At 41.2% G+C, this 25,655-nt stretch overlaps 2 protein-coding genes across 10 annotated transcripts in view; one reads left to right on the top strand and one right to left on the bottom strand.

Annotated features, from left to right (window-relative positions):
- The window catches only part of RNPS1 (RNA binding protein with serine rich domain 1), a 14,487-nt gene extending 6,910 nt beyond the window's left edge, over positions 1 to 7,577 (bottom strand). The window contains exons 1-5 of one of the 8 annotated variants that reach the window (XM_007499406.3): positions 7,441 to 7,577; positions 4,680 to 4,869; positions 4,274 to 4,429; positions 3,318 to 3,512; positions 1,865 to 1,967 (exon numbers count right to left, since the gene is read on the bottom strand). In XM_007499406.3, the coding sequence (XP_007499468.1) occupies positions 1,865 to 1,967; positions 3,318 to 3,512; positions 4,274 to 4,429; positions 4,680 to 4,750 (525 nt within the window). In that variant the 5' untranslated portion in view covers positions 4,751 to 4,869; positions 7,441 to 7,577. Of the gene's footprint in view, positions 1 to 1,864; positions 1,968 to 3,317; positions 3,513 to 4,273; positions 4,430 to 4,679; positions 4,870 to 6,842; positions 7,130 to 7,308 lie in introns of those variants that run through there. The other 7 variants (XM_056805578.1, XM_007499405.3, XM_001367560.5 and 4 more) reach the window with 7 other exon arrangements.
- Positions 7,507 to 25,655, top strand: LOC103104852 (uncharacterized). 2 transcript variants are annotated; one of them, XM_007499403.3, is made up of 5 exons: positions 7,507 to 7,637; positions 18,999 to 19,667; positions 20,676 to 20,833; positions 21,289 to 21,405; positions 24,344 to 25,655. In XM_007499403.3, the coding sequence occupies exons 2-5, from the start codon at positions 19,211 to 19,213 to the stop codon at positions 24,653 to 24,655; spliced, it is 1,044 nt and encodes a 347-aa protein (XP_007499465.1). In that variant the 5' UTR covers positions 7,507 to 7,637; positions 18,999 to 19,210; the 3' UTR covers positions 24,656 to 25,655. The 2 variants fall into 2 exon arrangements, with proteins under 2 accessions (XP_007499465.1, XP_007499464.1); XM_007499402.3 differs by lacking the exon at positions 7,507 to 7,637 and adding an exon at positions 7,818 to 7,990.

Raw genomic sequence — 25,655 nt, 5'->3', positions numbered from 1 at the left:
CATTGTTGTTATTGTGTATATTATTTTCCTGGCACTTCTCATTTCACTCTGAATCAGTTCATATTGATCCATGCTTCTGTGTTCCAACACATACATTATCTCTTTCAGCATAGTAATATTCATTATATGAATGTACTACAATTTGTTTAGCCATTCCTTAATTGAGGAGCATCTACTTTGTATCCAATTCTTAGCTGTAACAAAAGTGCTGCTACAAATATTTTGGAGTATATGGAGACTTTCTTATCGATGGCTTCCTTCGGGTATAAATTTAGTAATGGAATCTCTGGTTCAAAGGATACAGACATTTTAGTCACTTTATTTGCCCAATTCGAAAAGATTCTCTAAAATGGTCTTAACACCAGCTCACACCACCACCAACTATGTATTAGTGTACTTATAATTCTGCAACTCTCCAACAATGGCTGTCATTTTTATCATCTTTATTAATTTGCAGTGTGTAAGGGGAAACCTCAAGAGTTATTTTGATGTGTATTTCTCTATTAATAATTTGGAGCATTTTTTCATGTGGTTATGAATACTCTGCAATTCTTCTTTTGGGAACTATTTGTTCATATCCTTTGACCATTTATTTATTGAGGAATGGCTATTAATCTTACATGTTTGTCTTAGATGGAAATTTTTTATCAAAGATATTTGGTAGAACCCCCCATTTGACCACTTCCCTTCTTATCCTATATGCATTAATGTTGTCTCTGCATAAGCTCTTTAGTTACATGTAATCAAAATGATCGATTTTACCCCTCTCTTATTTAGTTAAGAACATTCCCTTGTCCAAATCTGGGAGAGGGATAGGATTTGTTTCTAGTAAAAAAAAATTTCAATAGTATGATCTTTAATATTAAGGTTACATATCCATTTAGCATACATTATGTATGGTGTAAAGATGAACTTGTATTATAAAACATTTTTGATAATTGTATTTCAAGATGTTTCCTTTGTAATACTATGTATTTTATGTAATTCTTAGGAATCTGTAGATTCATCAGACAGCCAAAAGGATACACAACATAAGGTTAAAAACTCTTGGACTAGATATTATCTACTTCCCTTCTCTGGCTCTATGTTTATGGTTCAATGGTTACCAAGGGGATAAGCCTAAACTGTCTTAATTCTTCTTTGTACATCCTCTAGTAGTTTATACTTAGGAGGGGCTTAACAAAGGTTTTTCATCTGTATACTTTCCAAAACAAACAAATTTTGATTCACTTTAATTAGGAAAAGAAATCCAGATAAAATATTTGAAATAAGAAGAGAAAGGCTGGAAATCAAAATAAGTAATACGGTTAGAAATCAACTCATTATGGCTTGGAAAGCCTTAATTTCAGAAACAAGACCTGTTATGATTAAAGGAGAAATTATAAAGCAATCATAGTTTATTTTACTGAGAGAACTCCCCATTTTCTAAATCTCAAGGGACCTCTTGGAGATGTCCTATGAGGAAGTACTGGAAATGACTTAAGAAATGATTAAACATTACCGAGAGACAAGACTCCTAGGACAAAAAAAATCAACGGAGTACCCAATAACAAGGTGAGTTAGATGACTAGTCCAACCTCTTATTTTACAGGTGAAGAAACTGAGATGGAGAGGTCACACAAAAGCAGATCCAGGCTTTGAACCCAAGTCTCTGCACTCCCAATCCAAAATTCTTTCTAGCACAGTCTTGAAATTGGATTTATGTTGCATAATATCGACCAGTTTCTTATACCACATGTGGAGCGGTCAGTCAAATTAGAATTAGGTAGTTTTTTACAACTAGGACCAAGCAACTATCAAGAACTAGGACATGTACAGGCAGATGATGGCTCAATGATTGTTCACTAGGTGAACAATTTCTTACCTTTGTCACATTCTTAGTGAGCCTTCCAATGTGTACTTTGGTGGGTTTTGGTGAAGGACTTCGTCTCTTTCGTTCCTTTTCATCTCTTTTAGGTGGTTTTGATCTATTTTTAGAAATATCAGATATTTTTATTTTATCAACTTCTTGATTATGTCAGAAAATATTTAAAGATTCCCTAGATCTTCAAGATGATGCAGAATCTCAAATAGTGATATTTGGTTCCAATTTGGTACAGACATTAACAGCAAATAGTGGTTTCTTTCCCTTCTTAAAATTAAAATTATTTTTAACAATTTGTTACTATTTATAAATATGATATAAACAAATTTATTTTTATAAAGAATACAATTATTATTTTCCATTCTTAAATTTTTGAGTTTCTACTTTTCTCCCTCCTTCTAACCCTCATCTCCCATTGAGAAGGCAAACAATGAGCATCAATTATACATGTAAAGTCATGCAAAACATATTTCAATATTAGTTATGCTGCAAAAAATTAGAAAAATAAGTGAAAAAATTATACTCCAATTTGCATTTGAGTTCATTAGTTCTTTCTCTGGTAGCAGACATCATTTTTCATCATAGGTCCTTTGGAATTGTGTTGGATCATTGTATTGATAGGAGTAACTAAGTCTTTCATAGTCAATCATTGTTATAACATTGTTGTTACTTTGTACAATGATCTTCTGGTTCTACTCACTTCATTCTGCATCAATGCATATAGGTCTTCTTAGGACTTACTGAAACCACACACCTCATCATTTCTTACAGTATGCAATAATGTTTTCAAAGAAAGCCCAAATACCAGATAAGACTATCTTATTCCTAGAAATCCCAAAGATAGACTGTACATTATTACTGAATGTTAGTGGGTCTTGAGAAAGTCCATAACAGACTTTTTTCTTCACTTAGATCAAAAACAGAAAGCAATTCTAGATTTTACTTAGATTCTAGTTGTTCACAATCTAAAGATTGAAGGCAATGATTGTCTTTTATTTCTTTTTGTATCTTCAGTGCATAGGACAGGGCCCGGCATACTGTGGACACTGAATAAATATTTACTGATGGATTTTATACAAATTAATCACTTTCTAAACCCATCGCTTTGCTAATTGAGGTCTGATATTATTTTCAACATTCTGACTCTATGATAAAGAGCTAAAAATACCAACAACACTCAAATTAAATGACAATTTTGTGGTTTCTCAGCACACATAGATAGGTGGACTTGTTTGCTTGGAATGAAGGTCCACATGCCACCCTCAGCTTTATGACCAATTGGCTATAAATTATGAACTGAAATCTACTTTTCCAACAACTTAATTCTGATCCATAAAAAGAAAAAGAGCTTTGGCCATAGCAAAAATTTAAAGGTATATATAGATATACATTTACATTTTCCTAGTTAAAGAACACGGGTAACAGACTAGAAGAAATTTAGGCCAGCACTCACTTGGAGCGGGATCGTCTCCTATTGTCATGTCTTCGTCGAGAGGGACTTGGAGACCCAGAAGAACTGCTAGAGCTGGAACTTCGGGAGGTGCTAGAGCTTCCTGAACGGCTTGATGCGGAAGAAGAGCTGGACCCACTGCTAGAGCCAGTGCTGGTACTAGAACCAGAGCTAGAGGTGGAACTGGATCGAGACCTGCTGGGTAACAAGGTGGAGAGGAGTAAAAAGGCCACAGGCTGAATTAAAATGGTAGCATAATGTTTTCAAATTGGGAGTAAGAGACTCTAGTCTTAAAGGTAATGCTCTTAAGAAGCAAAGTCCATACACTGACTTTACTATTCTTTATGGAGCAATCTTACTACTAATACCAAAATGTCTCTATTCATTGGATTGGCAAAGAGATTTAAGTAGAAACCTTTGAGATGGGGCCAAACATCTGAGCAGTAAACAGGAAATCAATCATACTTTCCAGAGGGAAGAATAGAAAATGAGAGACCTGGTACTTGCAGAAGACAGTATGGTATGGAGAAAGGGAATTATAAAACTGCACACATATATGCTGAGATTGAAAAGGCCTAGCTTGGTAAATTGGTAGCTGACTGCCTGGAGCTGTTAAAAAAAAAACACACCAGATTTTTGTTACAGACTGGTTAACACTAATGTTCATTAAAATAAGTATACCTGAGAAGATATAAACCTAGTCATATAACTAACGCCAAGAGGGAGCAACCTGAACACTCCACCAATGTCCCACATTCAAAAGATTTTTCCTCTTTAAAAGTTTCCCCAAAAGGCAGGAGGCTATCAGAACACTCTTCAAGTTTATCTGCTATATAGGGAAGGGAATCACACTATTTCTAGGATGCCTCAAAGAAATCACCCCTGCAATGTGATTCCACCTGCACAATGATTTAGCATTCAGTTCCCCCCAGAACTCATGGGAAAAAAATGATCCCCACCTGGAAGTACTGCTACCACTGGAGGCACTGCGTCTCTTACGTGCTTTGTCTCTACCACGGTCCTTTTCACTTGACTCTTTGGTGGCCCCTTTATCTTTAGACCGGTCCTTTGACTTCTCATCAGTTCTATCTTTACGTTTGGTGGGAGAGGGAGCCCTAGAGGGGGGAAAAAGAGTTTGTAAGAACAAAGCCACTCCTAGCTACAGCCTAAAACAATATACCACAACTTAGAAGATTGGGCATCCAAAAGCATACAGGGATCCCAGTTAATTACAGGGCAAAATGACCAATTATTTATGGAAGCTTTCACTAACAAACAAAAAACTTCAAGTTTTGCCCTTCCTGAGGGATCCCTATCAGTGGCTATCCCAAAATTAGCACTAAAAAAAGCTGACAGAAGGATTACCGAGTGCTGGACTTTTTATTATTTTCTTTGACTCCTAGCAAGCTCTTCTTTTTCATTCCTGATAAATCCATTCTCCCCTTCTGAGGTGGTTCAAAGCAGTACTGGATAAGTACTCACTTATCTGAGCTTTCACTTCTAACTCCTTGATTCTGAGAACCGATCCCTAATCGAATTTACTCCATAGAGCAGCCTAATAACAAGATAAAAGGATTTAAAAAGAATCAAAGGCAACAAATCTACTTTGCAGTAAAAAAAATTCATCAGTGTAGGGGTGGGGTAAAGAGGTGAGAGAAACACCATGGATTTAACACCATATACATCGAGTGTTCACACAGAATGCTGTGGAACAAAGGCTGAGGAAGTTGTTCACAGGGACAATTCAACACCTCACACAGGCAGCTCTTTCCTTGCTCTAAAGGAAGGAGGTCTGGAGTTTTCACCTTACCCTGGTATTTTCTTATCAAAGCAGGCTTGGGGGAAGGAGAATGAGAGGCAAAGAAAGTTATCTTTCATAGGTGCAAGCTCATTTTCACCAAGGGAAGGCGAAAAGCTTCTTTACTTCCCCTTATTCCTTTGGAATACAATTAATATAGTTATCATATGGAAGACAAGAACACAAGCCATCTGGGTCTCTCCCTCTAAGAGACCTCTGCTTGATTAGAACATTGCTAAGTTTCTTGCCATAATTCAAACTGAGACAATTCTATTATAATAGTGGCTAAGACCACCTCTCCAGAGTTAAAAATCATTTATGGTATTGAATATGTTTATGTTTACTGATACCACAGCATTTAATACCAACCTAAAGAAGTTTAAAGTTAAAGTTATTAGCTTTAATAGCTAAAAGCTAATAATTATACTTTAAAAATTCATGTCCTCTTACCTTTTTCCTTTCCCTTTAAATATGTGAACTGATACTTTTTATTTTTATATATTTTACATTAATTTCTAAATACATCTCTTCCCCAACCCTCCAGGTTCTTGTAACAAAGATTAAAAAAGAAATCTTAAGAGGCAAGTACCAAATAGGGATAGAGACTGGATCTATGATTTTATTGGCAAAGAGAACTACAAGGTGAGGAAACTTTTTACCAATGAAAGCTGCTGACACCTTCTCTGAAATTATAGTTTTAAATTGCTGAATAGAGTATTGAGAGATTAAGTGACTTGGTTAAGGTCAGGAAGCCAGCATGTGTCAAGGGGTTAGGCTTAAACTAAGTTTTTCTTGGCTTTAAGGACAGCTGTCCAACCAGTAGGCCAGTTGGCTCTCACTGGGGAATCTCAAATCTTTTACAATTAGATGTCACATATATGTTAAATTCAGCAATTTAGATTTTTTACAAGAAACCTGTGCTCCTGTTTCAACCCCTTTAGAACTTCCATTTCATAAAACTGGAAGTCTGGGTCTGGGTTAGGGTTGGTACACTGGTTATATTAGATGTCTGTCTACAGTGCTCTATCCTATCTGGGAAAACAAAACCCTGTGGTTGTCCAGGGTCTGTTTTTGTACTTGCCATCCCTGGAATGGTTGTCTCGCAAAAACAGAAGCCTTTACCAAAGACTGGAGAACCCTTGATTTTTGCAGTCCAAGTCAAACAGTTCTGGATATATGGGTAGAGAGAAAAAGGTAGGAGGACAGCAGAATCTAGGATCCTGCTGACAATTAACATCTGGCAGGACAAAATGTAAGGTATGAGAACACATCAAAAGGAAATAGATTTACTTCCACTGATATAAAATTAGAAAAATGGTCTTTGTTCCATATTTGGGAGTCTTTAAAATGCAAAACCGTCTTCAACTTGGACAAATTCTGGAAGAATCTACTCACAACTGCCAGCAATGGCAAGTCCCTAGTGCTCACATCTTGTAGACCGAAGATTTTGGGTGAACTAGACCGACTAGTCAGTCCTCTATTAAGATAGTTGCCACCCAACTAACAAATGTTTTTCCCAATTATATCGTGGCAGGCGCGGAAAGGATATTGGAGCCTCCTTTCATACAAAAAGGTCTTTCAAATCAAAGCCTTTAGCGACTTCCATATTCCCTAAAGGGCCACCTTACAGTTTGTCCTCTCCAGGCCTAAGCCTTCAGTAAAGCTCAAATTTCCTTTTTTTTTTTAAGTTTCCAACCACACCATTTTAACTCAACAATGAATCTGGACACCTTGGGGGATGCTTTGGTTGCTCGATTTTCGCACGAAACAATCACGAGCTCCCGGAAGGAGTCTGCCGGGCAAACTCCACAACACTCGACATTACTCGTTTGCTCCGGCCCCTGTTTTCCCCCCATTATTTCGGACCCTCACTCTTGGGCTTGACCCAGCTTCGGCCTTCTAGCCTCTTCCGGTGTCCCCTCACGACCTCCAGCCAGGCCGCATTCCCCCGCCCCCACATCCGCGGCTTCCTTCCCTCAGGCCTCCTCCCCGCATCCTTTGGCTCCTCCCCCTTGGGCCAGGCCGGGCCCGCTTTCTCCCTCAGACCGCGATCCCGCCGAATTTATCCAGGGCTCCTTCCGCCCGTGAGGCTCTGGTCCATGTCCACCATCCACCTTCCAGGGGATGGCGGCCGGCCCCAGGCAAGCGCGGGGCGGGCAGAGCCCCGGATGGGGCCGGATTCTTCTCGACACTTACATCTTCCCAGGTCCTCAGCCTCTGCCGCCCGTTCCTCCTCTGTACTCTCCGGCGACCAGAAGTGACGTCGTGTGCTAGGGCGGGAAGACAGAGCAGTGCGCAGAGTAGTGACGCAAAGGTGCGCCTACGTACCTGTTAAAGGGACAAGACGGCTATTCTAGGGTGTTCGAGATCCCTCTACTTGCTTGTAGAGCCAGAGGCTGTGGCTGTGGCCTTCCCTTCCCTTACTTCCTGTGGCCCGTTCGAAGCCTACTGAGGCAAACCTCGGCGTAGGAGCCGATTGCGGCAGCTCTTCCCAAGTTCTGCCACGGCTCCCAACTGTTTCTTTGGTAAGACGGGGCTGCGGCGCCTTCTTAGGGCCGCTTCGAGGCCGTCTCCGGACGCTGACACGGAAACGTGGAATGAGAGAGAGAGAGGCTCTGGTAGGAAATGAACCTCTCGCGCCCCGGCTCCGAACGGGTTAAGGCCGAAACTTTCCCGGCATCCTTAGTGATTTCGCTGGCACGCGCACCGAGCGGCTGGCGCGGGGGCGCGCTCTCCCCAGGTAGAAGCTGCCTGGGAAGAGGGGCGGCCGCGGCGGCGGCGGCGGCTGCTGCTGCTGCTACTACTGCTGCTGCTACTGCTACTGCTATTGCTGTTACTATTACTCCGGCAGCGGCGCAGCCCCTGGAGTCAGGTCCTGGTAGGTATCGGACAGGTGGCGACTGCGACCGGGATGACTTAGACAACGACGATCATTTAGTCGGAGGGGCCCGGCTTGGACTGGGAAAAGGGATCCAGTTCCAGCACGGAACTGCTCGGACTTCGGGAGTGCTTGGGATCTCGGAGCAAAGGGATCCCCAGGAGGCCTACGAGGGAACTCACTGTTGAGGCCTCGTAGTGTGAACCCTCCTCTGGCTGCCTCTCCCCTGGTCCCTGCTCTTGAAAGACGCTCTCCTGGAGCAAAATAGTAGTGAGTGACAGCCGGGTTTGCAGAGCACCTATAGAGGACTGGGAATGGAGAGGTGGTGGGGGGATTCTGGGGGGGCACTCTATCTTTACTATCCTAAGTGCTGCTGCTGCTGCAGCAGTGCCTGTGCGATTTGCACTTCATAAAAGTAAAGCCCTCGAAGGCTTCCTGGAGGAGGTGAGGCCGGATGGAAATGGGGCCACTGGAGGAATTGACCTGAGATTTGTTCACCAGCTTTCTCATATTAGATCCACCCCTGGAAGGAATACTTAGAGAGTATTCAGTGCAACTAATCTCATTTTACTGGGAAACCAAGTGACTAGTTTGGTCACACAGTGGCCTCACCCTGGGTGTCCCAAAATCTTAAGCTTTCTTTGCCCCTTGCTCCTTGACTCCTAAATCCAGCTCTTTTCCCACTTCAAAAGTTTAAGAAAAAGGCTTCAAAGTACCTAGAATACAAAGAAAGGTCAAAACAAAGAGTTCACAATCTAATGAAAACAACTATGTATAAATAGAATATTAATAGTGGGACTATGCAAGGATTCTTTGATAGGTACTGTTGCCAATCAGAACCAGTTTAATAAGCATATAGGCTCATGGTATTTAAATGACCAGTGAAAAATAACAGAATTTGAAAAGCTTATTATATAGAGAGCTTAGTTATATCAACAAGGATAGGAGTGGGATTTTTACAGAGGCCAAAAGGAAAAGTAGAGAGGTTTACATTTTCCCGATAAACCTGAAAATTTTATAGTAGGCAAATGGAGAGGAAAGATTTTTATCAAAAAAAGAGCAGATAGGGGAAATTTGGTGAATTTTTGGATTGATTAGTAAATATTTGGGATCAGTTTTGGAATTTGTAACTAGCCAGGAAATGCTTATCATGAGTAAATAAAGCCGATTCAGAAATTCTTTTATTACCAACTACTGTAGTTAAATTTTTGGAAATCTCAGCTAAATTTCACAGGAAAAAAAAAGTGCTTCAGCAGGTTACATAGTTTAAAAAAATGGCAGTACTGGAGCCAATAGAAATGAAAAATTCTCTGAAGACAAACATATAGATTGAATTGGGGTAAATAAGGATAAATAAAAGGCTATAGAATTTTTTTAAAGCAGGGAGATATAGGGCCCAGGCAACTAGGGCTGGAAATGCAATTGTGCCTAAAAAGTCATGGTTAAGTAAATAGAAGAGGGGTCACAATAAACTTATTTTTGAGATTGAAAGCTATTATCTCTTTTGTCCTCCTTCAAAGAGATTGAAGGCTATTCCTGGTAGGCTACTAGTTTGTCTTGAAAGACCTTTCTTGTGTTATTTATCTTTGATGTTAGGATGTGGCCACATATAATCACACCTATGTTTGGCCCTGTAAATTAGCTTTTGTTGTGGTGTTCTCTTTTTAGATTTTGTATTTGTCATGTTAATTAGTGGCTAGTAGGGATTGTAGAGAACTCCTTTTAACCATTTAGACTGAATTCAGCTAACCAAAGTACCAGACTGAATGAGCCCTTCCCTCCCCTCCTGGTGAGGTGAGGTGACATGACATGACTTCTTTGTTGGTCTCAGTTCTTATTGTTCAGATTTTGCTAACATGGAAAAGTGTAAGGGGGAAAAAGGGTTTATTTTTAAAAGGGTTGGACTTGATTATTTAAGAGTGTGGTCACCAGGGATTTAATTACTAAATCCCAAATAAATTACTAAAGTCAGAATGGAATTTGTGGTAGTTTATTTACAATAAAGAGGGAAGATATTAAGGAAGAGAGAAAGAGAAGAACCACGTGTCAGTTCAAAGGAACAGGGTCACCAGGAAAAACAGGTCCAGTCAGCACTCTTCTGAATGAAGAATTATTCTCCACTCCAGTAGAACTGCTAGTATAACTCCAGCAGAAGTGGAAGTCCAAGTTGAACTTCCAGAAGCCCTCCTTCAGGTCCTTGCCACTCTTTTAAAGACCTTTTTTCTTGTGTCACTTCCCTTAATCTTTACATCTACCAATCACAGTTGACATTCTGCTCTAGGACTGCCCAGAAGGCAGTCAGTTGATTCTGATTCGTCACCCACTCTTTCACACATGGGTCATAGACCTCCCACTCAGTATGTGAGATGGGTGTTAATACCTTTTTTGATTAAATACAAAATGGGCTGATCTTCATACTCAACTTTAAGTACTGTGCTTACACTTTTGGGGATTAAAATCTAAAAATAACTCTCTATACTCAACTTTAAGTACTGTGCTTACACTTTGGGGATTAAATCCAAAAATAGGATTACAATTTAATCTTCAAAATCAAGGAAGAGCTAAGTACCTTCACTGTTACAATCAAGGGAGAGCCTCCTTTTTCTGGACCTGGCTCCCAATCCACTGAGCCACCCAAATGTTCCCTTAAAGGCATATTTTGAAGGTCAACAGGATTTTATATTTTATTGTAGAGGCAATAGCAAGCCAGTATGCTTTTTGAGTAGAGGAGTGTTATGCTTATATCTAGAGTTAAGGAAAATCTTTTTGGCAACTGCGGAGGATGAATCCTCATTGGGAGAGGTTTAAGGAAGAAAGACCTATGAGGAGGCCATTTTAACAGTCCACACGAGAGGTAATAAGAATGATTCTAGGGAATGGATGAGAAAGATGTTTTGAACATTGAATCAAAAGACTTGGCAAACTAATTGAATGTTTGGGGTGAGAATGAGTGAGAACTCAAGGCCTATGATTATAGATTTGGGAGATTGGAAAAATGTTAGTGTTTTCCATGGAAATAGGGAAGCCTAGAAGAAGAGTGTATTTTTTTGGGAAAGATAATGAGTTTTATTTTGAACATGTTGAATTTGAGATGCCCCTGATTTATTTAGTTTGATATGCCCAATGAATAGTAGGTGATGTGGGACCAAAGCTTAGTGGAGACATTGGGGCTCGATATATAGATGAATTAGGGCTAATAATAATGCATAGGGATAATAAACCCATGGAAGCTGATTAGGTTAGAAGGGAAGAATATATATAGAGAAAAGGGCCCACAGTTAAGGGCCATAATTTGGAGAGGGCATAGTCAGACAATTAAGAGAAGTAGGAAAGAGGAGGTTCATAAAAACCCCTCATCTCCTCCACCAGATAAAAATCAATAGTGTCAAATGCAGTAGAAATGTCAAGAAGGATGAGGACTGAAAAAAAAATCAGATTGGTAAGTCTTGTTAAGTGATTGATGAAGCCAGAAATCACATTGCAAAGCACTGAAGAAGAGCAAATGGAGACAACAAATAGAGAGTTTTAGGAGTTTGGCTGAGAAAGTTAAGGAGAGAGATCAGACCCTCTTTGAGTGGATGGTAGGATAGAGAAGTTTTTTTTTTTTTTTTAGGATGTGGCAGATGGGCATATTTGACAGCAGTAGGGAAAGAAGTTATAGATATGAAGAGGTTGAAGATTAGAGGTAGAGATGGCTGTGAGGTAACAGTCTGTCAGGAAAGTTGAGAGGGATTGTTCTTAAAGAGCAGCACCACAATGGGGAATAAGGTCAAGGGATTTTGAGGTGAAGAGAAGGGGAATTCCCAGCAAATGATCTTCTCAATGATCAAATGATCAATCTTCTCAGTGAAGTAAAAAGTGAGGTCCTTAGCTGAGAAAGTAGAGGGATAAAATATATGAGAGGTATGAGGAGAGAAGTTTGGAATAGCTTCTGTGTGGAGTGAATTCTGAGATCAGTTAGCAAGAAATTAAAGGATTGCCTTAGGCATTAAGGGTCCAGGTAAGCTTGGATAACATAAATTTGTAATGTACACAGCCAGCACAATTGTGTGATTTATTTCAGATAGTGAGTTTGTAGTGGAATGAGTGGATGATGGGAGTAATCCAAGGCTAGGTTTGGTAAGGGCTGAGCATTGAGAAGATAAGGGACCAGAGATTGGAAAGTTGAAGACTGTGGAGTTGAAGTGGTTAGCAACAGGGTCAATATAAGAAAAGGGAGAAAGTGAACTCAGAGCTAAGGTACAGCAATAGGGACAGTAGCAGATCGGGGGAGCTTGCTAGCTATAGGGGTAAGAGTGAGTGACAAATGAACTATAGAGAGAAAATAAGAATATGTAATGATTGGGAGTTGGGGCACTGTAAGACCTAGGAGAATTAGGATAGGCCTTTTAAAGGCAATACCTCTTGAGTTGATTCTTGAAGGGAATTGAGTTTCAAGGGGCAGAGGGGAGGAAGAAGTACATTTCAAGGATGGAAATAGTTTTTTGAAAGGCACAGACACAGGATATGGAATATCAAACCTTGGGGAACAGCTTGTAGACTAACTTGGCTGTTTAAAGGTAAGAAATTTTTTTTTTAATTTTAAAATAATTTTCCTTGGTTACATGATTCACTTTCTTTCCCTCTCCCTCCTGGAGCTGATAAGCAATTTGAAAGGGAGAAATATGAGAAAGATTTGGGAAGATAATAGTAGCTCCAATTTATGTTGTACTATAAAATTTACAGAGTGCTTTATATGTTCTCTCATTTGATCTACCTTAAAATGCTGTGAAGTGGGTGTTTTTGTTTTCTCCATTTCATAGATGAGGAACCCAGGTCTTAGAATTTAAATTACTTGCCTAGAATCTCATATCTTAAGCTGGTGATTGAGACAGGAGTCAAACCTAGCTTTATCCCTTATGTACAATCCTACCTCTCTAGGTAGGTGGGAACCAGTTGGTAAAGGACCTTTACTGCCATGCTAAGGAAACATATTGGACATTACTTAGGACATTGTATTCTATTCGAGAGACAATAGGGAGTCAATGAAAATTTCTGTACAGCAGAGTGACATCTTTGTGCTTGTATTCTAGAAACAGTAATGTGTCATTTGTGTGGAGGGTAGTTTGGAGGGAGGAGACACTGGGAATAAGGAGACATATTAGCTTGTAGGGCCTGAACTAAGGTATTGGCTGTATGAGTAGAGCAAGAGGGGACAGACTTGAAAAATAGGGAAATAGAATTGATAGGATTTGGCAACTGATTGCATATGGGTTTTGGGAGAGTGAGGGAGTCAAATATGATTGACACTGAAACCTAGGAGAAATTGGGCATTTTGGAGGAAAGGTAGGTTTAGAGGCAAAGATAACGAATTCTAGTTTGAACACATTGAATTTGAGGAACATCTAGGTGGAACTGTTCAGCATGCAGTTGATATAATGGAGCCCAAGAGATAGATTAGGGCTGGATTTTAGGTGTCATCCTTGTAGCTGATAACCAAAATCCCGGCAACTTCTGAGATTGCCAACAGAGACAATGTCAAGAGAGTAGATTAGGTGATACTTAAGCTTATTGTGAACAGGAGATGATTGATGATTCAGCTGTGATTGAGATGTAGATAATTATAATTCGTAGAAAGACATAAGTGCATCAGACAGTCGCAAAACAAGATACTGAGAGTTTGAAAGCAAGGATCTTTTCCAACAGTGGAGTCTCTGAAGGCTTCAAGGAAGAGGTGGTATGTGAGTTGAGCTTTAATGGAATCAGTGTGGAATTCGGCTGGCAAAGGACATTTTGGGTGTAAGATATAGCATGAGTAAGTTCACAGGAATAAATGCAAGATATGTTTGGGGGGGGCATAGAGTAATCCAGTTTGAGTGGAGGAAATTTTAGAAAATACGTTTGGAAAGGTTTAGCATTGGTACCAGATCATATAGAGCCTTGAATGCTAGGCAGAAGAGTTTACCTTGCTTGGGGCTTGGTAGGCAATAGGGAACCACTACAGAAGAGAGAAGTGACATGACAAGATCATAGGAAGATTAGTTTGGCAGAGGTAAGACATGATTGATTGTTATCTCAGTACTCCAGTTTATGCTATCCACTGCTGCCAAAATAATTTCACTTAAATGCAGATCTGACTATGTGACTATCCTATGCAATCAATTTGAGTGGTTTCTTATTGCCATTAAGATATAAACGATTACACTTTGTTTAACTTTTAAAACTTTTCACAGAATAGCTCCAGCTTATCTTTCTGGCTTCACTGGGCATTATGCCCTGTCCTGCACTCCATAACCCAGCTAAATTGGCCTTCTTTCTATTCCTCACATACTCCATCTCCCATTTCCATGCCTTTCCACCAAGATGCCTTCCTTGCCTGCTTTATCTCCTTATCTCTGCTATACAGGTTCTCGCCTTTTAAGATTCAGCTTAAGTTGGGTTCAAATATGTCCTCAGATACTTCCTAACTGTGTGACTCAGGGTAAGTCACTTAACCCCCATTGCCTAGCCCTTGCTGCTCTTCTGTCTTAGAATTGATACTGACAGGAAGTAAGGGATTAACATAAGAAGAATAAGCCAAGTACCATCTGCCTTCTTCATGAGACCTTTTTAAAAAAACCCTTACCTTTCTCTTAGAATCAATATTGTGTATTGGTTACAAGGCAGAAGAGCAGTAAGGGTTAGGCAATGGGGGTCAAGTGACTTGCCCAGGGTCACACAGTTAGGAAGTGTGTAAGGCCAGATTTGAACCTAGGACCTCCCATCTCTAGGCCTGACTTTCAACCCACTGAGTCACCCAGCTGCCCCACATGAGGCCTTTCTTGGCCCCTCTAACTGCTAATATTCTCTTTTCCTAATAACTTTGTATTTAATGATTCTGTATATATTTGCATTTGTTTGCTTTATATTAATGCTGTATGTATTTTTTTGAAAATTTTTTTATCTTGTTTTCAAGTTTATTTTTTGCCCTTTTCTGGTCCTGCTCCCTAATATTGAGAAAGTAGGAAAAAATATAACCTCTGTTACAAACTTATAGTTAAACAAAACAAATTTCTGCACTGCTTATGTTCAAAAAAGAAATGGCTCGATCTGCAGTCTGAGTCTATCACTTCTCTGCCAGGAGATGGGTGGTATGTAACATCATGAGACCTCTGGAATTGGGGTGGGTCATTGTGTTGATCTAAGTTCTTAAGTTTTTCAGAGTTGTTTTGTTTTTACAAATGTGTGTTTTAGATATATGTATATGTGTGTGTCTACATTGTCTTCTCCTTTAGATTGTATGCTTCTTGCAAGTAGGGGTTGTTTCTTTGTACTTAATCCCCAAGTCCCTAACACAGTTACTCAAACATAATAGGTGCTTAATAAATGATTTTTTAATTGACTGATCTGGATTTGTTCTTTACAGTCCTAAGCAAAGAGAGGAAGTCTCATTTTCAGAAAAATAACTTGAGGAAAAAGAAGAAGCTTGATCCATTGAATACAACTCTTGTAGCTGTATTAATTATATAGAATTATACTTTTGATTATTTGAGAAAGCAGCTCACAAACACAGTTTGGAAAGAACGGAGGGGTTCAGGAAATCCAATTTCTTGCCTTTGTTTTGCCATTTAGCAGACACATGAAGAAAAGTTGTTTCTGCTTCTCAGACCCTCATTGTTCTCTAATCCAAACTTTGAGCTTCTTTCCAGCTCTGACATTTAGTGATTCTCCAGCATTTAATCCTTTTTGCTGTAGCAAGGGTAGTTCTCTCTGTCCTGTGGTCATGAATGCAAACTTTGCCCTCAGCTGTGAGCTGTGGTTCCTATCAGAATGACAAAGAGTTGATACTTAAAGAGGTGTTTGCCCTATAGGAACAACTTCTCTTAAAATTTTTAGACATTTCAAAATGGTAATGATTAAAGACATTTTGATTTTTTTCCCCTTAATTTTTTCTGAGGTGGGGAGGGAAAATCAGGAAGAATAATGAGAATTTGAAAATCTTGAATTTTTCTCCTAGATTCTCATATGTGTTATTCATTCACTTCATCTGTGATTCTAACAACTCCTATGTTGTGGGAGTGGGAGTTGGTGAAACAATAGACTTTTCTCCTACCCTGTTCCTTAGAGAGTATGCTTTTGAAAAAATTAAAATTATTTTTAACTCAAAGATATTTTATTTTCCCAGGTACATAGAGTAATTTTCAATATATGTTTTCCAAAATTATAAGATCCAAACCATCTCCTCCTCTCCTTTCCCTCCCCCATTTGGAGATGGTAAGTAATTTGATCTGGGCCATACATGTATTATCATGCAAAACACACTTCCATATTGGTCATCCTGGGAAGAGCACACGCATGCAAAACTGAAACCCCAAATAAAATCACATATGCACTGATGTGAAAGATAGTCTGCTTTGATCCATATCCATCCTTCTCTAATAGTTCTTTCTCTGGAGGTGGATAGCATTCTATTATTCCTTTCAGGATTGTCATAGTATTGATTCTAAGGCAGAAGGTAGGGGTTTTAAAGAAAGTATATATTTAAAGGCTTCCTGTAGAGGATGGGATTTTAGCTGACTTCTTAAAAAGAAGCTGGGAAAGTCAGTAGGTTGAGTTGGGGGAGAGAATATCACAGGCATGGGAGTGGGGCAGGCAGAGGAAATGCCTGAAGCTGGGAGATGATGAGTCTTGTCCCTGACATATTTATTTGTATATTATCTCCTCCATTAGATCAAGAGCTTCCTGAAGGCAGTCTGTCTTTTTCCTCTTTTTGTATCTCCATTGTAAGTGCTTGATAAACGTTGATTGTTTGACTCAGAAAACCTGGGCTTAAATACCAGTTATACTTTCCTATAGTTTCCAAACTGGCTCCTTCCCTCCCTTTCCTCCCCTCACATGGAGATGGTAAGCAGTTTGATCTGGGTCATATACCAAGTCAGTCCTTCAGTTTCTCCAATATAAAATGAAGAATTGGGGCTAGCTGTCTTCTGAGGTACCTTTAGTTTCTAAATTTACTGTTGTAGAGGTAAAATGGACAAGTCTTGGCAGCAGCTTGGATATGGGGTGGGGAGCATATGAAAGACAGTAAGGAGTTGAGGAGAATTCTAGGTTTTGAGACTGAAGGACCGTACAGTAATAGGGAAGGTAGGAGGCAGGGAGGGTTTTTAGGGGGAAAGATAATGAATTCTGTTTTGGACTTGGTTAGCTTGAGATGTCTGCAAGAAAGTTGGAAATTTGAGATTAGAGGTTAGCAGAGAGGTTGGGACAAGATAAGGAGATTTGAGAATTATCAGCATAGAGCTGGTAATTAAATCCATAGAAGCTGATGAGATCCCAAAGTGTGAAGTAGTAGGGAGAGAAGAAGGTCCAGGACAGAACTCTGAGGGACATCTTCAATTAGAAGGTGTGATCTGGAGAAGGATCCAGCAAAGGAGGTTGAGAGGGAATGATCGTATGGATAGAAAAGCAACAAAGAGTGGTATCTGTAAAATCTAGAGAAGAGGGTATCAAGAGTAATCAGTAGGGGGCAGCTGGGTGGCTCAGTAGATTCAGAGCCAGGCCTAGAGATGGGAGGTCCTAGGTTCAAATATGACCTCAGACACTTCCTAGCTGTGTGACCCTGGGCAAGTCACTTAACCTCTCTTCTGCCTGAGAAGCAATACTGTATTGATTCTAAGACTGAAGGTAAAGGTTTGAAAAAAAAAATTTAAAGAGAGTGATCAGTAGTTATCAGCAATACAATGATCCAGAACAATTCTGAGGGACTTATGAAAAACAATGCTATTCACCTCTAGAGAAAGAACTGTTGGAGTAGAAATGCAGATGAAAGCATTCGATTTTTCATTTATTTGAATATATGTTTGGGGGTTTTGGTTTGATAAGATTATTCACTTACAAAAATGAATAGTATAGAAATATGGGGGAGGGAAGGAGGGAGGGAATTAGTTTGGTTCATAGAACATCAGAAAACTTATGTGGAAATTTTATTACATGTAATTGGTAAAAAATAAGTTTTTAAACAGTGATTAGTAGTGTCAAAGGCTGCAGAGAGGTCAAGGAGATGAGGTTTGAGAAAAGGCCATTTGGCACCTTTGGATCGCTGGTAACTTTGGAGGGAGCAATTTGGTGGAATAATAAAAATTGGAAGCCAAGATTGTCAGGGGTTAAGAGAATAAGAAGAGGGAAGAAGCTGTATATCAGAGATGCCTCCACTTTCTGTCTTACTCTCCTCTGAAACCCTTTCACTTTGCAATAGAGAAATCACCATTATTTGGCAGCACCTAATAGCCCAGATGAATGAGTCCCCACAATGTCAGGACTAGACTTCTTTTAGTGCTAGTTCCCCACTCCAGAAAGGATTTCAAAGAAAATTCAGAAATGTCAGATTCCTCATCCAAGGAAGACTATTTTTACTGGAAGTTTCCTTTAGTTTCCCAAAGGCAGTAATAGGGTCTTTATAAGTTGACTCATTTAGCATAAGGAACAAAGCAATGTAAGAGTTTAATTGTACTTTCCCATGGCCTCATACCAGGTCAGCTGTAGAAGGTCAGAAACAAAGGCAATCAAAGGGAGATTAGAAAAGGGTAAAACTTTCTTTCTCTGAAGACAAATCTTAAACTGACACTTGTGCCTTTGCTGCCCTTAGACCTTGCTGGAGGCAGAGATGAGGGGCAGACACTGTAAACTTACCAATTCATGTCTCCCTTCAGTTACTTGACTTAGGGCTCTATAGACCTTCCCATCCAAACCCTTTTAATCTCACATGTCATACACACTTTTCCCAGTCCCAAAACGCCTAGTGTATGTAGTAGGACCCTTTTATGAATTGCATGTTTGCTAACTGGCTACCTGATATCTCTGTGGATTGGGATCCCTGGTGTTGTTGGGGAACTCAAATTGGTCTCCAGGGGAAATTTGGATATGAGGGGCAGAGTTGGTGGGGCCAAGGCTAACTTAGGCATTTGATGTGTATTAGGGACTAGGCTGTCATCTGAGGAAGGAGACAGGGTGAGCTGAGACTGGGCTGATATGAATTTTCTTTGCTTTGCAGGAGCAGCAAAGAACAGAATGGAGTTCTCTTGTTGGTGAATTCTATCCCAGGAACTTCCACTTTGGGTCTTGAAAGGCTGCCTCTGTGTATGTATATTTCTGTGCACAGGCTTCTGGATTGGAGCAAGCTGTGTGACAGACATCAGTCAAGGGGACAAGGGACTCCTGAGGAGTGAGGCCTTGGATATACTGTAACCCCAGCAGGTCAGGGTCATGGGTCGCCTAGATGACTATGCCAAGAAGCGAATCGTGGAGCTTCGGAAAGCAGGGCTGAGTTTTCGAAAGATCAAGAAGGTCCTGGAGCTTGACAACATCCGTGTCACACCACAGGCCATCTATCTTTTCTTGAAACGGAAGAATATGGATCCTGGCCCCCTGCCTGGCAGCAGCCATCCCCTCCCTCCCAGGGACCAGAACAGTCGGCTGCTGGCACTCAGGAGAGCTGGCTGGGAGGATGAGCAGCTTTGGGACTTGTTGCAGGAGAGCGAGGTGGAGCCAAAGGAATCCTTGGAAAGCCAGCCAGCTGGGCCTAGGGGAGAGACTGGAGCTGGTCAGAGCTGGGATGGCGAAGAGGGCATTAAGATTGTCAGTGTGAGATCTCTGTGTGAGGATGGTGTAGCCCACCCCAAGGATGCTTGTTCCAGTGAGGTTCCCCGAGCCTCAGCTAACAGTAAGTTTTCTGGGTCTTAGTCCTATCTTAGTGGGTGTTTCTGATAAGGGTTGTGTTTTGCCCAACATGTCCACTAGATTTCTGACCTGGAATTGTGGGCTCCTCTTCCACCTTAAGCTACTCCCAGAACTCTGCTTTATCGGTTGGGACTTCTCTGTTTATTTGGGAGGAAAGTCATGGTGGTATTAGCTTCCCTTTCTCCCTCTTCCACCTGGGATCCATGTTGGCTGTAACCCATACCTACTGTGTGCTAGTGAGGAGGGTGCTTCAGAGCAGAGTTGGGGGGAGAGTGACAAGTGACATTTTTCTCAGCCTGACACTCCTTGGATTACAAGGCAATGATGTCTAGAAGACAGTGGCCCACTGGTACTCTGTTTCAAGTCTCAGGCAGAGCTGTTTTTGGCCAACAGTCCTTCCCTTCAAGATTGTGAAGGACATTGGGTTTGGAGCCAAGTCCTGGCCCTGAGCCCTGGCTCTGCCACTTTCTACCTTGGGCAAACCATTTTGGGTCTTTGACCTCCAGTTTCCTTATCTCTAAAATGATCACAGTATACCAGGAGATCCCTAAGGCACCTCCTCATTTAAGAGCTTATGGGCCAACAGTTGCCCTGGGCTCGCTGTGATTTCTTGTTGAAGAAGGGCTTGAATGTTGTGATATTTTTCCTCATCCTTTAGCATCAGTGACTACAGTATGTAAAACAGGGCCCTTTTTTCTCTTTAGTTTTAACCTCCTAACTTTCTAAATAGATCAGTGTATAGGATACAAGGGATCTTGAGAACTTTTATGTTTATTACCTCTCCCAACTCTGCCTCTTACCAGGGATTTCTGGGCAGTGTTCTAATTTTTTGGCTATCTAGACAACAATTTTTTTCTGGAGGAAAAAACCCAACAACTCATTCATTCACTTGGTCTGTCTGTTAGTGTTGGGGAGTCAGAGGCAGGGAAGCATGACTTTGGAGACTAGGATCTCCCTGCTCCTCTAGCTGCTATTCCTGCTATAATTACAGGTGATGCTGGTATTGGGCTGGTGGCTCCTGGTCCAGTGAGCCAGCCTGCTTCCCCTCATCCACTGAATCGGGGGCGGGCATGTATGCCTTCACCACGGAACTCTGCCCTCATTGTCAAGAAGAAGATTGTGGACAGAGCCATCTATCTCCACAAAAAAGTAAGGTCCACGGTATCTAAATGGTGGGAGGGGGTTGAAGAGAGAAAAGTTGTCCATAACCCATCTTTCTCAACTTTCCTGGAGTAGAAATAGTGGAATTGTTATGTAACCATGGGCAAACCATTGTTACTGTGGCCTCAGTTCTCCTTTTCTTATAAAATTGGGGGGGAAGGGCGAGAGCAAGGTTAGCAGAAATAAACTCCTTAGAGGATGATTCCAAGTCTACCTTTGTGAGAAGGGACAGTAGTGCCCTGAGTATAGGCCTCAAACTTGGGTTAGCTGCCAAGCCTGCCCTTACTTGGAGGATAAGGGGTGTAAATCCTGTCTGTTTTGTTGAAGGGAGTTATGGGCCATTATAGCCAGGGGTTGTACTGTATTCCCTTTTCCTGTCCTTCTCTCCATCTGAAAGAGGGGAGGAAGGGATTCAAGTTTGACACTGCTTGCTTCCTCCCCAGGCTACTGTACAGAATGTACAAAGGGGCACTGGCTCCTCTTCTCTTCCTCTTCTGGTAGGAGTGCAGTCTTCTGGGCCTGGCCCTGGCCTGCCAGACCTTAAGGATTCCAGCCCCCAAGTGAGTAGATAAAGGAATGAAAAAGGGATAAGATAAAGAGGGAGGTGGAAACAGCAAGCATGGATGAATCTCAATCTTTTTTAAAAGTTCATTTATTTATTTATTTAATTTAGAGTATTTTCCCATGGTTACATGATTCATGTTCTTTCCCTGCCCTCCTTCCTACCCCCTCCTGGAGCCAAAGAGCAATTCCACTGGTTTTACATGTATCATTGATCAAAGCCTATTTCCATATTATTAATATTTGCATTAGGGTGATCATTTAGAGTCTACTTCATCAATCATATCCCCATTGACCCATGGGATCATGCAGTTGTTTTTCTTCTGTGTTTCTACTCCCACAGTTCTTTCTCTGGATGTGGATAGTGTTCTTTCTCATATGTCCCTCAGAATTGTCCTGGGTCATTGCATTGCTGTTAGTACATTAGTCCATTACATTGATTGTACCAGTGTATCAGTCCCTGTGTACAATGTTCTCCTGGTTCTGCTCCTTTCGCTTTGCATCACTTCCTGGAGGTCATTCTAGTTCCCATGGAATTCCTCCAGTTCATCATTGCTTTTAGTACAACAGTATTTCATCACCAACAGATAGCACAATTTGTTCAGCCATTCCCCAATTGACGGGCATCCCCTCATTTTCCAATTTTTTGCCACCACAAAAAGCAGAGCTATAAATATTTTTATACAAGTCTTTTTCCTTATGATCTCTTTGGGGTATAAACCCAGCAGTGGTATGGCTGGATCAAAGGGCAGGCAATATTTCAAGGCCCTTTGGGCATAGTTCCAAATTGCCTCATGGATGAATCTCTTGAGAAGATTGGCTGCAGATGGAGGGGAGATGGATAGCAGGGTTTAGGGAGAACAGTTTTTAGATTATAGGACACATGAGCATGTTAGACCTGGGGGAAGCTGCTGTGGCAGGCTGGTTAAAAGAATTGGGAATGCTTAGCTTGAAGAAGGGAAGACTTAGAAGAGGTAATGATGACTGCCTTCAGATATTTGAGTGCTAACTTGTGGATGAGAGATTTTGTTTGCTCCGCTGTAAAAATTAAATTAGTCCCTACTGATAAATATATTTTATGAGGTTTATTAAAGATTATTAGAAATCAAAGATAAAGAAATACAAAATAAGAAAAGCACATGCCTAGGGCTGATTAGCCCATTCATATTTCACTTACTATATCTTGCATGCTGAGTAGAGACATGTGTGCTTAGAAGCAGAAGAAGAGAGAGAGTCTTGGGAGGCAGAGAGCCCTTTAAATACTAAATTGTGTTCTCGTCCAGGTGGAGACTGAGGTGAAATTATAGGGAATTTTGGGAAGTACCAAGGACTTCTGGGGATTGAAGTCTGGGGTTCAAATCTCCATTTTTACACTACTTGGTCCAAGAGATGATTACAGAACTTGAGAATTGGAAAGGACAGCATGCCTGTAGTACAACTGATATACAAAAGGAATAAACTAATAAGATAAACTAATACAGTCATCCAATCTCTTCTGTAAAACCTCCAGGTGTGGGAAATCCACTAATTCCTTAGACAATTCATTCTATGAGCTACAATTGTTAGAAACTTTTTCCTGAATACTTACATTTTGGAGCTTTACAACTTCTGCCTATTATTCCTGCCTCTGCTAAGGCAGATGAGATATAAAAGGGTATTATACATAGGCAATCTTCTTCCTTCCCCTTCCCTTAAAATCCTTTTACTGGATTGTTATACCTGGAAGATTTTCTTATCAGCCTTTATATGTATGCTGCTCTTTGATCAGGTATCTGAAATCCTTCTATTTTAAGCCATAATCTAGAAATCCAAATTCTATTTTTAAAATTCCACTTTCTTAGTCTGCTGTTAACTTCCCAAATTTGTTTTTCTCTTTTGCATCCCTTGTATTCAATGGCACAACAGTGAAGAAAACAGAACTGATGTTCCTGTGGTCTTTAGTTTCTTGTCTGAGACTTTGTAGTCATTGGGTTTCTTCCGCCTCATTTGTTGGTCATTAGTGACCAGAAGTGGCAAGTCATTCATCTTGATAAGTCTTGGGAGGCTTTCTCTAATGTTTTGGATACAGGTCCCCAAGTAGACAACAGAAGAACTCTCTGTTGTCATAAGGTCTGCAGCCAGCCATCTTAATGCCTCTTAGCCAGGAGTCCCCAGCCATCACCACTCTTTACTTTTTTTCCTGTTTTTTACTGAGATTTTATTGTTCTTTGGGAGAGACAAACAATTCAGCTCTTCCCTTTTCAGGGAGAGCCTCAACTCTAAAGAGGTCTAATTAATTGCATAGCTGTCTTTTTCCTTCTCTTTCTCCTCTAATACGTCTACTCTCTAATATCCAGAGACAAGTGTCAAGTCTTTTTTTCCATATAGTTCCTTTTTTCCCCTCTGAAGCTTTAGTTCTGAGGAATGGGTAGAAGCTAGGCAGAATGTAGTTTGATTGAAGAAAAAAAAACTTCCTAAAAGTATATGCTGCTTCAAGCAAGAATAATTGGGTTTCCCTTTATTGGAGGTCTCAAAGCAGAATTTGGATAGGTAAGGCGTGACAGGCATTTATGTTTTATGTATGGATTTCACTCAAGGTCTTCAGATTGGGGGCAGCTGGGTAGCTCAGTGGATTGAGAGCCAGGCCTAGAGATGGGAGGTCCTAGGTTCAAGTCTGGCCTCAGCCACTTCCTAGCTGTGTGACCCTGGGCAAGTCACTTGACCCCCCTTGCCTAGCCCTTACCACTCTTCTGCCTTAGAGCCAATACACAGTACTGACTCCAAGACGGAAGGTAAGGGTTATTAAAAAAACAAAACAAAACACAAAGTCCTCAGGATTTCCATATAATCCAGGTTCTAAGCTGCTACTGTTTGGTCCCTTTAGGAGTACGGGAGGGATGGAGAGCTCTGTGCATTTCTGCTGTCTGCTAGCGTCATGTCAATCTTTTCTCCTCATAGGTTCAGGACATGAGCACTCAGACCCGTCTGCCTTGTGCCAGTGCCCAGGGCTTGGCTGAGAAGCTGGATGCGGTACAGGGGGCTGTGCAGCAGGTCCTGCAGGTGCTCCAAATGCTGACAGATCAACAGAGCCGGCTGGAACGGCAGCAGGAGCAGCAGCAGCGTTGGCAGCAGCAAGTGCTGGGTACTCTGCAGCAGCTTAGGGAGCCCACCCACAGTCAGGGCCCTGGAGCCAGGGAAACCCAGGACCTAGGGAACCTTGGGACTCTGGAAGGACCTAATTTCTGCCAATTTAAGATGGAACTTCTTTGACAGTGGTGGGAAGGACCCCCCACATAGGGGCGGCATACCTGAAGGAGCAGGGCCTTCAGCTTTGAGAAAAAGAGGTCTGTGCTTTGGGCCCATCTCAGCTGAAGACAGCCCTCTGAGGAGCGAGGTGAGGGCAGGAAACACTGCCCCCGTCCCCTCCCCCCTGGCCCTTGCATCTGTGTGTACCACAGACTCCAGCCCCACATCCTTTTCCTGTATTGGTGCCGTCTTTGATAAGCCCCACCCAGCTGCAGGGGTTGTGGAGGGTGTCGAAGGTGGCCTGGGATTTGGGAGCAGGTGACCAAGGGAGGCTTTGTGACCTTTTCCCTTCCCTGGGTATGGGGCTTAGGCTCTGGGAGAGTAGGTTTCCCTACCTTTATAAGTTATTAGAAGTGAATTGAGGGGCTCAGGTGTTTCTTCAAGATAGGGGATAGGTCATTAACAGTTTTTGGGGATTCATTGCATATTCCTGTTGGGGACTACTAAGCATGTCCCAAGGCTTAGAGCACAGTGTGGGGCGAGGATTAAGGACAGAGTTGGTGGTGGGAGAATAGTAGTTATTGATAGTAAGGCCAGAGAGGACCATCTCAAGAGAGTAGATGATGTTCTCATAGTGGAAATGCTTTTTCATCAGCCACCGACAGTGTTAATGTGACATAAATCTACTCTACCTTGGATAGTTCTGATGTATAGATGGGATCCAGTCCTAGACTCTTTTCTGCCTCTGTAGAGGGTGTCATTTTTGGGTAGAAGAGGGGCAATGTAACCCCCTGCAGACAGTTTAATGCACCTAAAGTAGTCTGCCCAGCAGCCTGGACACAAATATGGTCCAGTAAAACTCAGGAAGTTACTTTGCTGATATAATGCTTTTATTGTCATTTTGAAGGTAGAAACAAGGAGACGAGAGAAGACAGTAGAGTCTCTCGAGGTTTCCGACTCTGGAAATCATACCTGTGTCATTAAGTAATAAAATAAGCACAATCCTATTAGTGCAATATCTTCA

The sequence above is a fragment of the Monodelphis domestica genome, chromosome 7, assembly GCF_027887165.1.
Source record: "Monodelphis domestica isolate mMonDom1 chromosome 7, mMonDom1.pri, whole genome shotgun sequence".
In the NCBI taxonomy this organism is placed as follows: Eukaryota; Metazoa; Chordata; class Mammalia; order Didelphimorphia; family Didelphidae; genus Monodelphis; species Monodelphis domestica.
The sequence above is the reverse complement of the archived record's forward strand: the minus strand, read 5'-3'. Positions and strand labels throughout refer to the sequence as shown.